Consider the following 14,901-nt stretch of genomic DNA (forward strand, 5'->3'; position numbering starts at 1 on the left):
CTGCATTTTTGTAAGCTTAGGGCAGTGCTTCTCAATTATTTTCTGTCATGCCCCCCCTAGGAAGAAGAAAACATTTCGCGCCCCCCGCGCAACTGTAAATAGTATCATTTGTCTATAAAATTGTTATAAGTACACCTCTGCATAACACTGTATCCTTATTAACGTATAAGAGAATAAAAAAAGAAAGAAATGTGGATCAATTTACAACAAAGAATAGCTTTATTAACTGTAGCAGAAAAGATTTAAAGGAGCACAGGATTTAAAGGAACACAATATTAAAAAAAACTTTAACCTGCAAAACAAAAATATATAAAACAATTTGAGCTGAGCCCCCCTTTATGGAGCCTCGCGCCCCCCCTGGGGGCCCCGCCCCACTATGAGAAGCACTGGCTTAGGGTAAGGGCTACAGTTGCTTCAAAAACCAGCTGCCTGTGTGCGTGACTTTTCAAACTAGGCACCTGAGCCTGAACCTCACAAAAGATAGAGGGACTGTAAGAGAGCTATCACAAGGCTAACAGGAGAATAGCATGCAGGAATTCTAGTTCTATCTTTATTACAAGGTTCCATTAATAGCAACTAATTAGTCTATCTATTAGTTCCAGACAAGAAGCATGCAGGAGTGCTAGTTCTACCGTATTTGTTGGGAGTATAAGACGCACCTTTTCTCCCCTAAAAGTGGGGGGAAATTTAGGTGCATCTTATAGACTGAATATGGGCATTTGGGGCCTCCTAAACCTTCAGTGCATTGCGTGTTTGCCCTCCCTGGCCCCAGGAATGCTCTGCAGTGCTCCGCATGGTTTTTGGGCTCCCAAAGCACTCTGCAAGCTATAAACCAGCACGTTTTTGGCAAAAATGGGCCATGCGGAGACTTCAGTGTGCTTCTGGGGGCCTGGGAAGGCAAAAACGCAATGCGAGAAGGGCTTGGCAGCCACCCAAAATGGGCCAGTTTTTTGGGAAACTGGGCCCCTTTTTGGCAAAAACGGGCTGTGCGGAGCACTGGAGAGTGCTTCTGGGGGCCATTTTTTGTCTTATGGTCCAAAAAATAGGGTATATTTATTACAAGATTACTTTAACAGCAACTATTTAGTCTATTAGTTCCAGACAAGAAGCACACAGGAGTACTAGTTCTATATTTATTACAAGGTTACATTAATAGAATCTTGCAAATCTGAAAGTCTTCCTACCATCTTTCAGAAAACTAGGGAAAGTCCCTTCTGATATGCTTTCCTCACCCTCCTCTTTCCCACTCAAGTTTTATCAGACCTTGATCAGCTGCTTTTCCTCTTTATCTTCCAAGGTCATTTCTACATAACATTATAGCTCCTGAGAGATAGAAATGCTTGTTGTATACAGCTGTATTTTTCTGAATCCAGGTTAAGGGGAACTGGAAAAGGGAGCATTACTTTAAAGCTGTAGTTAAGAAATAAAACCTGAGCATGTCCCAGTAACTCGTGGACACAGAGGCAAACAACCTCAAATTCGAGAGGTTTGCTGAACCTTGGTTAGACAATTGTTTATCTTTATGGACAATACCCCTCCATATTTGTATTAGTAGTCTTTTAACACAATAAATATGAAAATGCTTTGCTTGCAATGGGTTGGAATTGCCCGTATATGAAAAAGTCACATCTTTTAAAAAGGAGAGAAATAGCATTTAGTTGGCTGTAGTATTTTCCCTGCTTTAATTACTGTATTCCTTTACACTTAGGCCAAGTGTAGTAAAGTTAAGAGAGGTTCCTTTTCGTTATGAATAGAAATACTGTATTGCTGGCTGCCAGCAGTTCGGCAGTTCGAGTCTCACCAGGCTCAAAGTTGACTCAGCCTTCCACCCTTCCGAGATCAGTAAAATGAGGACCCAATTTCTTGGGAGCAATAGGGGCATGCATAAGCACACCAGCATGCCTAACGTCCCCTGTCCTACTGTCCCCGTGTATTTGTACCCATTTCCTGTGTTCTTATTCATGTTTATTCTTATTCATGTTATATCGTACATGAGTGACAAACTAAATAAATAAATAAAATAAATATGCTGGACTGTCAACCGCTTAGAGAGGGCTATAAAGCATAGTGAAAGCGATATGTAAGTCTAAGTGCTATTGCTATCTTCCCAAACAGCCCTGAGAACAATGAAACCCTAGTTTGCTATCTAATCATTATTATTTTTTTAAAAAAGTAATCTAATCATTTATCATTGCGACCGCCTAAAGCAGTGTTTCTCAACCTTGACAACTTGAAGATTTCCGGACTTCAACTCCCAGAATTCCCCAGCCAGCTGGCTGGGGAATTCTGGGAGTTGAAGTCCAGACATCTTCAAGTTGCCAAGGTTGAGAAACACTGGCCTAAAGCCTTTTTTTAGCGCTTGCGGGCGCTAAAGTCATCCGCCTTTCGGGAAAGAACGAGGCGGTCCGGAAAAAAAGGGCCCTCCCTCGTCTCTTCCCCCTCCCCCGCCCTTTTCTCAATGGGAAAGGAGGTCGGTGACGTCTTCCGCCGCTAGGGAAGGACTCGCGCCGAGTTCGGAGAAGCCTCCAAGAATCCCAACGCCTCGCCCGATCCGTCTCAGACGTCCTCTAGGGGGCGATAGTATAGCGAGCAAAAGGCGGCCCCCGGGAAGCTGGAGAGAGAGAGAGAGAGAGGAAGGTGGCGGCGGCGGGCAAGAGAGAGAGAGAGAGAGAGACGCAAACAACTTTTTTTTTATGCTTCCAGTGAGTTGCAGCTACCGGCCCGCCGTCCGCCGGACTTGTAACCTGAGCCTGCAACTGGCTGGAGCGCGGCGCTGCAAGGCGAGAGGGAACTCCGAAAGCCGCCGCGGCGGAGAGACCGAACTAAGCCCGCTCAGGGGGCAACGGCGGCGGCGGGGTGGCTGGGGTGGTGGTGGGTGCTTTCTTTTCTCCGGGTTTCTCCTAGGCTCGCCCCGCCGCTGGGGAAGCCCGGGAATGGGTAGGAGAGAAACCGCGTGAACTTTTCCCCTCCATCGTGCAGGGCAGGCGGAGCGGGGCAGGCGGATGGAGGATGCGCTCTGCCCGGCGAGCTATCTAAGAAGGAGGCGGCGGCGGTGGCGGCGGCGAGGGAAGCGCCGGGGACGACGACGATGAAGCAGCAGCAGCAGCAGCAGCAGCTGCCGGCCTCGCCGCCTCCGAAACACTACGGGGCGGGCTGTCCGGAGGTCCGGCCTCATGTGGCCCCGGCTTCCTCGGGGGGTCCCGCTCCCGGCATGGGCTGGAGGAGGAGGAGGAGGCCCTTCTCGCTGCTGCCTCTCCTTTCCCTCCGCGACTACGGCTTCTGCATGGCCGCCCTGCTGCTCTTCTGCCTAGGCTCCCTCTTCTACCAGCTCAACGGGGGCCCTCCTCACTTTCTGCTGGACCTGAGGCACTATTTGGGTAAGGCCACGGAGGGGGAAAGCGATCAGGGATGCTCTTGCCGCGGAAAGAGGCTGGAGGAGCCAGGCCGGGGACCCCTCGAGTGTGGTGGCTGGAGGGAGCTTTTTCCCCCGAAGCGAGAGCCGTTTTTTTTGTGGGGGAGAGAGAAGGAGACAAGCTCCTCTAGGAAGTGGTCTCCGAAGTTTAAGCTGGGTCCCACTTGTCAGGGGCGTCTTTTCCCAGCTCTCTGCCGGCCATCAGTTCGTAAGTGGAGCCGTGAAATTCAACACCCTTCTCTTTGAAAGGAGCAGAAAGGGAGAGTGAGATTACATCGAGAGTGGTTGGATTAAGGGTGGGGTTCCCCCCCCCCCCCGCCTTCCAAATAAGGTGTGCTTGCAATAGTGAGTTGGTGAATAGTAGTAGCCTGTGTGAAAATGCTGAATTAAATGTTTGGAATTGGGAGGAGAGTTGTCTTTGCTACCTAATCAGGATAGTTTCCCTGTACTGTGTATGCTTTATTAATTAATACCCAACCAGCAACCAAACTTTTGTCTTCATTATATTACATAAGGATACAAATAAGAAATAAGTAAGAAGTACTTATAACGGTGGTTTTTATGAATCCTTAGCCATATTTTTGGACAGATTACTTTAATAGGGTCCTCAATATGCACTTGCAAATCATATAAATAGCCCACAGCTTTATGTTTCAAAGGTTGGAATTTTAGCTACTACAAGTAATGTTACTTTATTTTCCTCCCTTTCACTTCATAATCCTTGGAACCAGTGGTGGGATTCAGTTTTTTTTACTTCTGTGGGTGTGGCTTGGTGGGCATGGCATGGCTTGGTGGGCGTGGCTTGGTGGGCGTGGCAGGGGAAGAATACTGTAAAATCTCCATTCCCTCCTGATCAGCTGGGACTCGAGGCAGAGAATAGATGGTGGCGGAGTCAGTCAGAGGTGGTATTCATCGGTTCTCTAAATTACTAAACACTACTGGTTTTCCAGAACTGGTCAGAATCTGATGAATACCACCTCTTCTTGGAATGCTTGGTAACTGTCATGGTCTTCATTATAAAGCTGTTCTTTAGCAAGAAGAAATAACATCCCTTGTGCTCTTGTTAGCTCCATGAAGGGTCATAGTTATGGAATAGCAGGGGAACTAAAGGGTGACAAAAAAAAAACTCCTACATCATTTCTGACTTTATTAGATAAATCATTGAGGTTCACACCTGATCCCAGCCTCCCAGGGATAAAATATTGTTCAACATACAGCAGCAGACTGTTGCTAGTCTTTCAAGATAGTGTTGGCTATAACTAGGCTATAATGAATTTTAGTTTAGTGTAGGAGACTTACAAAATCACAGTGGAAAGTAATGACACCCTATGTTAACCATAAACCTAAAATAGTTATAATAAAGACCCTTGGGTCTAAACATGTGTCAAAATCATCCGCTGATCACAGCAGTGCTGTAACTGGCAGCTGGTAGATATTTTCCCATAGAGTGGGTGACATTCATTGTATCTGCTGTCTTTGGAATGTTTGGAGAACTATATATATATTAATGAAGTCTCTTTTTGGTTGATATTATTTAATTGTGACAGCTCTTGTCAAGATTGGACAGTATGATGATTTGTTTTGGAAAAATGAGAAACTCTTACTTTAAGTGGGGTGGAAAGTGCAGGAACTTTTAGTAGTGGCTTTCCACCAGTTCGTGCTACCTTCCTAAAATTATCTTATTTTAAGTCATTGTTATACATGAAATGACCTTTAGAGATAATGTCCATTTGTGCCATTTCCTTATAATACTTCTGCTGTTTATATAGATTTCATTGCTAACTTTTAACATCCTAATAGATTCACATGTATTTTACATGCAGTCCATCTGATTTAGTCTCTACTACTTTCAAATGACATTGGAGGCTGTATAATACTTGTAAGTCCATTTTCTGACATTTCTGTATATACCATGTATATATGTGGTTTTTTTATTGTAAACATATTTATTATTGAATACATGAGCTTATTTCAGAGAGCATTGTGTTTATGTATTTCCTTCTTCTAACATCAACAATTCTCAAATTGATTGATTGTGAATCTTCCTTTTGGAATTCAGTACTGAAGTTTCCACATCTGGGTCTATTTTTTTTCCCTTTTGTAAGAGAGACAAGAACTGGAATAGCATTTTTCAAGAAAATTCAACCATCACTGAAGAAATGGGAATAAAAGATTCTTTTGAAGTTGCTTTTTTGTACACCAAAGGTTGCTTGATGTATTATATTGTATTGTGAGTTTTGTTATTTATCTGTTCCCTTTACCTACTAAATGTATTTAATACTGAAAGTTTCTTTGGAGGAATGTGAGTCACTCTCAGGTTTGTGATTCAGACACTGATGGAAGTTCATTATCATAGAAATGGCTAGTTTATATTAAATATAGAACAGTAAAAAGTTGAGGCTGAACTTTTTTATTTGATTCTACAGCTGCACTGAAAAGAATTGGAAGCTAACACTTTTCTCCCCCCCTCCCCCCCTCCCATTATCCTAAACTTGTCTCTCCTCATTTCCCCCTTCCCCATTTTCCCAATGTATGTGTAGACAGACAGACAGAGCAAGCTTATATAAGTGATGCCCAGTTTCTGGTTTAAAGTCGACAAACTCAGGTGGAGAATTATGAAGTACATAAAAATGAGAAGTGTTTACAAAGGTTTTCTATTTAGTTATGGAGAAAGGCAGTTATACTGTGCTACTTTGTAGCAAGAAAAAAATATCTTGATAGTATCAATGATCTTGATAAAAATACATATATGCTTATTTTCTTAGACCTATCTGGAATAGTTATTTCAGAAGCTAGAAATAAGTACATAAAATCATAAAAATCTATGTGGTATTTTGATACTCTACAGTTATATTCACCATTACATACGAGACGTATTCTTGTATGGTGAGGCTTCTTGTTTACTTCCTCATGTATCATTTTCATGTGTGCTCTAAAAAGTCCCTCTCTGGCAGATACCATTCTACCAATAAGAATAATATTTGTACCTTAGAGTTGAAATGCGAAGTCCTGTGTGATCTCTGAGCTTGATTGCTTTCTTGCAGATGTTTCATTATCCAAACTAGGTAGCCTCATCAGTATTACCAAATTAGGTAATATCAGTGCACACTAGCACTGATGAGGTTACCTAGTTTGGGCAATAAAACGTCTATAACAGTGATGGCAACCCTTTTTGGCATCAAGTGCCGAAATGGTTGCAACGGAAATATGTGTGTGTGCACGCGCTTGTCAGAAAAGCCGAACTTCCGGGTTCTGGCACGCATGCGCACCCAACAATAAACTGGCTGATGCTCATGCGCGCACCGGTTTTTAGCACTGCCGTGGCCACAAAGGACAGCTGATCATTGCACGCATATGTGCACCAGAAACCCAAAAGACAAACAGACAAGGCCATGCGTGCCGGACGACATGGTGTCGCATGCCACTTTGGGCACGCATGCCATAGGTTTGCCATCACAGGTCTATAAGAAACAAACTCAGAGAACACGAAGGACCCCTCAGATACTATTCTGCCGGGGAGCACATGCAGTTGAATTTTTCCTATATTTCAGGGATGTAGGCTGTAGCAATCAATGATGAATGTATCTATCATTTTGCTGCTATTGCAGGTAGTATCTCTATGTGTAGAACGCTTGGTCATTCCCTATGTCCCTTGAGTTAAGATTCAAGCAAATGGTGGGAAAAGGGTGAAAAAGAGCCTGTTTCATCTTTCCCTGTGCTACAATATATGGTCTGTTGAATGCAAAAATAGTTTCTGCCATGGTTGTCAAATGTTGACTATTGGTAGAATTATCAATGCAGTTGGTAGAATGGTCCAAGTTAGAATATAGTTGAAACCTTGGAATACAAATAATAGTGTTTAATAACTTTTACTTGAATTAGTTTGAATCTGTGATCCACCAATACCAGGAACCTCTAGAAAGTTGATTCTGGTGGCCAATATGGAAAGATTTCAATAAACTGCCACAGAAGTAACAAATGCTTATAAGCCAACCATCCCACAAAGAGCGCCTCTTTTAATAAAATGTAAAAAGCTACATCTAGTGCTAGGATGCAAGCATCAGTGGAAGAAAGGGACTACTATGCATACACTTTTGCACTTCCCATTCAGAAAGTTTTGCTGAGTGATTGGTAGGAAACATACACATTACCTCTGTGAATTAGAAAGCTACATCAAAATGTGTAGGCTCTGCCTTTAATAATTGTGTGATACCTTTGGCAGAAAAAGAATCAAATCTAAATTTGAGGATTTTCCCCTCCACTGTAAACTCTGTGTTTGTATATATGTTTTTCCTAAATCCACATGAGGCTTTCATATTCTTTGACTATAAGGTTCTAAGTTTTGCTTACTAATTTTATTGATTCTGAACGTTCAAGGTTTTTCTAGATGCTTTTTGTTGGGTGTTAGCTATATATAGAATTTGTTAGGGAAGGGTTTTGAAATGCACAAAAAGGTCAAATATTAGATTATTGGAGTCGTGATAATTCGGCCTTCGTTAAGTGTAATCATATTGCAGTTAGTGTTTCTCGTCAAGGAGTTATTGAGAAATAAATGATGTACAGTAATGGTAGCTGTTAATGGTCTTTTCAGTCTTTCTGCCCAGAACGCTAAGAAGAACAGTGTATATTAAGAAAAGTGAATATACATGAAATTGGGGAAAAGCAGAAATTTATATTCCTCTTCTTTTTTCCAGCTTCCTAACAGTGTTAGGAACATCCACCCAGTAGTCTTGTACAGTTGGTAGAAAAAAAGCAGTTATGGAGATTAGGAGCAGAATTAATGTCTCTGATGAACATATGCAATGGAGTAACAGAGCAGTCTTGTATGAAAAAGCCACAAAATGCATCAAAATACCAGGATGGTAGCAGGAAGATTACATTTGCCTGTTGTAGACTCAAGCGTGGAATTTGTCATAATATAAAGTCAACATGTATGATGAACTGTACTCCATATCAGTTTCTGTTATTATTCACCCAGATGAGAATAGTATTTCTTCAGTCCTGTGTGTTATTTATGGATGTTACCAGGCATAACCAAAATGAGAAATAAAGCAGAGATTCCAAGGAATATTAATTCTATCTGTTCATCCTGATTATTTTAACAGTGCCTATTTATTTTGCTATGTCAAGGTATTTCTATGTTCAGGTTGATTTATTTTCTATTTATTGTTTTTTATTTTTATGAAATTATCTGAAGCTATTAATACTGGACATAAAAATAAATTTTAGTATAATCTGTCTGCAGGCTTACACTTTACAAAGCATTTATTTATGTTAACCTCATTCCCTCATTGCAGCCTGTGCACAGATATTAGTATGAGGAAACTTGTACTGCCCGTGAGTAATTTTTTCCACATATTCTGCAGGAGTTAACTACATATTGGCCACAGAAGTTCAGCAGCAATGCAAATGTGTATAATTGGATTGTCACCTAGTAGATTGCATCATAAAAATATGAACATTGGAATATTTTTCTTCCGATAATGGACAACGGTTTGCTGGTTTTGAAGGGTTTTTTCAGTTTTTCACAATCTTTTCTAGTACTTGGGAGTCACAGAAATTATGAGTGTACTACAGAAGAGTGGAGTTAGTAAAAAAAAAATCCTCCCCATCCCTTATACAAGAAGAGAAGCAGTTAAGGTCCAACTTACTACTTTGTGTATGGTTTAAGACTAAAAGGGAACTTCACTTTTCATAGACTCCCAACATTTCTGACAGGAATACCGTGTTTCTCTGAAAATACGACATGTCCTGATAATAAGGCCATGCCACATTTTTCTGGTGGGCAAAAATATAAGCCCTCCCCCGCAAATAAGCCCCCTGAACAACTCCCTACTTCCGACCAGGCAGAGCGCCGCTCACCAACCTAACGGTATCCCGAAGGTGCCAAGCCGCGGAAACCGGGAGGGGGCAAAGGTGATCGTGTTGCTTGGTGCCTTTGGGATACTTCTAGGTTGGTGAGCAGTGCTGTGCCCAACTGAAGAGGGGGGTTGCCAGGCAGCTGCTCTCTTGCGAGCGGGACCCCGGCACAGCAGCCACCCGGCAAACCCCCTTTCCAGCCAGGCACAGCACTATTCACTGACCTAGGGGTGGCATTTCAAAAGTGCCAAGCCACGTGAGCACCTGTTCGCCGCCCAGCTCCCGCGGCTTAGCACTTTTGAAATGCCAGTGAATGGCGCTCTGCCGCCGCCATCCCAGCATGGCTTTTTCAGCAGATTCCAAACTGAGTCTTCTGGCAGTGGCCGCACTGGGCATACGCTCTATGGTTGTGGGCTGACTATTGGCAGAGTGTACAACCATAGAGCGTACGCCCAGAGCTGCCACTGCCAGAAGATTCGGTTTGGAAGCCATAGAAAAAGCCATGCTGGGATGGCGGTGGCAGCGGCAGCAGAGGAGCCCTGGAGAGCTGGGCCAGGGCATTGTGAGGCTGGGAGGTACGTAAGCGAGAGCGGAACAGCCGCTTGCACAACCCCTCTCTCCAGCTGTGCAGAGCGCCATTCATTGGCATTTCGAAGGCGCAAAGCCATGAGAGCTGGGCGGCGGTGAACAGGCGCTGACAGAGCTTGGCCAGTGTATGGCGCTGTGCCCGGCTGGAAAGGGGGTTTGCCGGGTTTCTGCTCGTGAGCATGGTCACTTCATGGCTGTTGTGTTGCACTGCTGCGACAATGCAGCACAGCCATTCGCCCATGAGGCTGTGCCCGGCTCTTTGGGAGCCTGCTCGCAAGAGAGCAGCTGCCCAGCAACCCCAAAACAATAAACCCTCCCCTCATAATAAGGGCCAAGCCATATTTTGTGTGTAAAAAGAAAATAAGACCCTGTCGTATTTTCGGGGAAACACGATATTTCTGAATATATTCATCAGTTTATTAATGACTAGGGTGCTGCTGTACCTTCATCTAGAGCAGGGGTGTCAAACTCAATTTAATTGAGGGCTGCATCAAGGTTGTGTTTGATCTTAGGGGACTGGGAGGAGCATGGCCAGCTCAACATCACTCATGCCGGGGATGCCTGTGATGGCCTAAGCACTCTGCCAGCAAAAATAGGTTGCCAAGCTCCGTTTCGGTTGCAACAGACGCCTGCAACACTCTGCCACAGAAAACAGAGCTCTGGAGTGCCACTCACGGTCCTTGCAAGCTCCGTTTTTCAGTTGTAGCCCTCTGCCAGCAATGGAGCTCGGGAGTGCCGTATGCAGCCCTCCCAACCTCCGGTTTTGCTGGCAGAGGCATTCTGAGCTGGTCCTTCACTGTTTCCAGGATGACCCCATGGGCCAGATCTAAGCATCCCAAGAGCTGGATCCGGTTCCCAGACTTTGATTTTGACACCCCTGATCTAGAGATTCATGTAAATAGGAAATATTTTCTAATGCAGGGGTCCCTAAATCTTGGTTTGTGAAGCAATACCTGGTCTGAAGCCCATTGGGAATCAGGCCGCACAAGTAGAGGGCGAGCTCACAAAGCTCCATTTGCACATTTGTGGGATTAGGATCTATATTTTATTTTTTATCCTTGAAACAATGGAGAGCTGTATGTAACTGGCTGACCACATATTTACCAGGTTTAATCACTGGCATTAACCATGGAAAGAGTAAGTAATAGGAAGGATTCCTACCTTAAGATGGTAATCAGTGTTGACAGTTGTGGTTCAGTTAAACAAATACCCTGTTTTCCCGAAAATAAGACCTCCCCGGATAATAAGCCCAATTGGACTTTTGAGCACATGTGCTAAAATAAGCCCTCTCCCCAAAATAAGCCCTCCCTGAAAATATTGCAGCACAGCAGTAACTATGAGGTGACCACGCTCACCACCTCCTGCACCTCAAAAATAATAAGACCTCTCTGAAAATAAGACCCTGTCTTATTTTCAGGGAAACGTGGTTAAGTATAAGACAGCACCAAGGCATTTCATGATTAGAATAGGATTTGGGATGATGGTATCAGTTTTTCTTTCTACATCTTTTCTCCCTGTCTGAAATTATTTTGCCTACTTAATGCCACATACAGTGCAGGTCTTACAAAAACATTCCTAATTCTTTGGAAATATTATATAAAAGTTGCATGAATTGTATAAATAAATTTAAATTTATATGATTTATATAAATGCACGTATAAAATGCTTTTTTCCAACCTTTTTCTGCCTAAGAAAGTCATAATTGTAAAATCCCAAAATATTTAATCGGTCTCTGCCTTCCTGGTTTCTCCATTTATATATCAATATAAATATATATTGATAGCAAACCGATGTCCATACAAAATGATTTTCCACTGAACAAACGTAAGCACTTTTCAAAAGTGCTTGAAAATAAAATCTGATATCATTAATTTTATTTGCTGGCTTTTAAAGTATATCCTATCAAGTTCCTACATTTATTGATACTTCTTCAGTTATTAGTAACAGGCTGTATTGCTGAATGCCAGTATTAGTAACTGGATATATTTATTATACGATTTGTGTCCAGTAAATATTAAAAGCAATTTCTATATACTTATTTTCAGTTCATTGGATCTACATTATATGCATGGTAGTTCCTTGACATAACTGATATTTTTACTGTCTGGTATTTGTCCATCTAATTTTCTTCAATTTATTCTTCCAACAGCTACATATGATATTTCTTTATGGGTTCTACTAGGGAGGGGCAGGTTGACCTACCATTAACCAGATTAACCTAGATTCAATAGAGGCAAAGTATTGGAAACTTGGATAGTTGGTTGGGTTCTTCTGTTTCCCGTCAGTGACTGGGAAGAGGCTTTGGTTTTACCAAAAAAAAGGGAAAAAAGGAAATGTAAATTATAAACGCCTTCAACTGGTTCAGATCAATCCCTGAGCCTTTAAGAGAGACTCCTTATTTAGTATTGGTTGTTGTAGCAAAGAGAAAGAGATGAAATAGAAATCAATTGTGGGCATGAGAATCCATCTGTTCCTTCAACTGAATGGGAAGTCAAATGTCCATACTAGATTTTGTTACAATATAGGAAAAAAGATACGTATTTTAATATTTTTAAAAAGCCAGATTTCTGTTTTCTGTTTTGCAGGGGTCAACAGCCTATACTTGAATATAATGATTTTAGAATAATCCCGGAAATGAACTGTTGTTTATTTTTAAGCAGCAGAGAAGAAACACAGAGTAATTATTCATTTTTTTACAGTTCTACCTAACTAATCATTAGTTGTGGCCATTTAGAACTGCCACTATATTGTCACTTCTGTTTGCCTTGGGGTTCCTTTCTCGCTTGAAACATTCTGAAAATTCTATGTGAAAGAATTAATCAGCTTCGGCAATCAACATTAAACTTGCAGCACTGATTTAGTGAGACAGGATAATAAAATGGCAAAGATAATTATGGATGTTTTATTTATATTTTTCCTAAATTTCTAGACAGAGTAAACTATAGAGAATTTATAATTTGTGCAGCTGGGGAGATGAAAGAAAAACTTTTTCCTTTTACAAGTCATATAAAACTTTTTTTTAATTACAAGTAAACTTTGTTCATGAAGTTTATTTTGGGTTGCAATCAGATTTTATCTTTTAGTAAATATATCAGCTGTGTGTTTATTATAGCTGCTTTGAAACCAAAGCACTTTAAAGGAGCTTTGTGGGTTATTAAATTATAATAAGTTGAATTAAGTTACTTCCTCTTTTGTAGGCTGGTTTTCTGATACCAAAGACATGATTTGAAAGCTAGTAAACATATGTGAAGGTCCAATTAAACTGATTTATTGTTAAAAACCATGTGCACAGGAGGTTAGTACCTGCTTGGAGTTTAGATAAGAGTCCATGGAGTCTAATGGAGGTTGGAGTTAGTCCACTTGTAGGGATCAGGGGTGGGTTCCGGCAGTTACTACTGCTGGTTCGCTTGTGGCCGCGCACAGGCTTTGCGTGCTTGATGCTTGCTGTGTGCACATGCGCAGTGCAATAAAAATTGCTCTGCGCATGCACAGAAGCAAAAAACAAGATGGTGGTGCCTATGGCAGCGCCTGGGGAACTAGTTCCAGCAACCCTGGTCGCCAATCCACAACCGGTTCGGCTGAACCAGTCCGAACCGGTAGGAACCCATCTCTGGTAGGGATTCTAATCTAATTGCTCTTTTGATTCTGCCCTCCGGTTCTTCTACTTCTTCATCTATATTTGGAATGTTAGGAAACCATCTGTTCTATATGTTTACACCAAACTAAAGTTGCATTGGTTTGCATTCCCTTTGAAATAGCAAATCTGCAACTAAATTTGGTATTATTTGGTAAAACCTAAATGGTAATAGTGCAAGTCACATTTATCACCAAGGATGATATGTCAACAGCCTATAGGAAAGAGCTGCTTTTCTCTTGTGAAGGCTTATGTGGCACAGGGATAGATGATTACTTGGACTACCTGTCTCTGAAGGTTTCTGCCCATTGTACCAGATGCAGCAGAGTAGATACGATCCAAGTGCTTCTGTTAAACAATGTCACCTTGCGAGACTTCATTGTCTGTTGCAATGCTTGGATTAAGGTTTGGAGGGTCCTAACCTTTTTGGTCTTTTAGGCCATGAATGTCTGGTTCCCCCCCCCCCCCCAAGTGCTAAGGCCAGGACATTAGGAAAGCCTAATCTATATATATAAAAGACAAATACACTCACTCATCATGAAACCTCCAGAACCGTAAAGCTTACAAACTTGAAATTTGGCACATATGTTCCTCTTGGCTTCTAAGTGCTCGCTAAGAAAGAATTTTTCGAAATGATCATCAGTTCATTAGTAAGTCTTATACAGTAATTAACATGCTCTGATGCTAAGCAGTTCTACTCCCGCTCCCCACCTGAAAATAACATTGTTCCAACTGCCAGTTGTCTCACATTCCATTATGTCAGTTCAAACTGGCAGACGTTCCACTCCTTCACTCAGGAGCAGTCTGGGGCTCCTTACAGTACTAAATGTCGGTACCGCACCCAAATATCTACGCCTTCCACTTATGGAACTACTACGGGAGCGATATTGCCTTATGTTTTTCAATCACCGACCACCACTCAGCCAATTGATTGTGATACAAGTTTCTCCTGCATAGCCCGATCACATAGTTTCATCACAAAGCATGGCTATCCAGCTAGTATATGTAGTATTTGAGCTGAGAATTTTTGTTTTGTTTTGGGGTTTTTTTAAAACTATTTTAACTTTGGTTATGGGGTTCTTTTTAAGCGACAGGATTTTCACAAATGCATTCTTTGATTGTATTTTGTTTGTTTTGGCAAACAGTCTTAACACATTCACTTTGTTGTATTTTCTTCCTTCTATGCATTGTCTAGATTATTGACTGATGTTAGCTTATATATTATGTAGTCAGTAAAACACATCTTCTGGTATTTCTTCTGAAAGTTTCTACTATCTGCTATGTTGGCTTCATTCATTTAACACTTAAATAATATTTGGCTGCAGTCTTTTTCAGCACTTGCAAAACTGATCATAAATTCAGATTCTTTTACATTAGAACCCTTATCTAAAAATTAAGGTGTCCGTGA

The 14,901-nt window shown here is 41.8% G+C and overlaps 1 protein-coding gene across 3 annotated transcripts in view; it reads left to right on the top strand.

Annotated features, from left to right (window-relative positions):
* The first annotated feature begins 2,474 nt into the window (after positions 1-2,474).
* The window catches only part of UST (uronyl 2-sulfotransferase), a 108,248-nt gene continuing 95,821 nt past the window's right edge, over positions 2,475-14,901 (top strand). The window contains exon 1 of one of the 3 annotated variants that reach the window (XM_081945667.1): positions 2,475-3,377. In XM_081945667.1, coding sequence (XP_081801793.1) covers positions 3,089-3,377 — 289 coding nt within the window. In that variant the 5' untranslated portion in view covers positions 2,475-3,088. The remainder of the gene's footprint in view (positions 3,378-14,901) is intronic. The other 2 variants (XM_081945665.1, XM_081945666.1) reach the window with 2 other exon arrangements.

Source organism: Natrix helvetica (assembly GCF_964273705.1).
Source record: "Natrix helvetica genome assembly, chromosome: 2".
Taxonomy (NCBI): Eukaryota; Metazoa; Chordata; class Lepidosauria; order Squamata; family Natricidae; genus Natrix; species Natrix helvetica.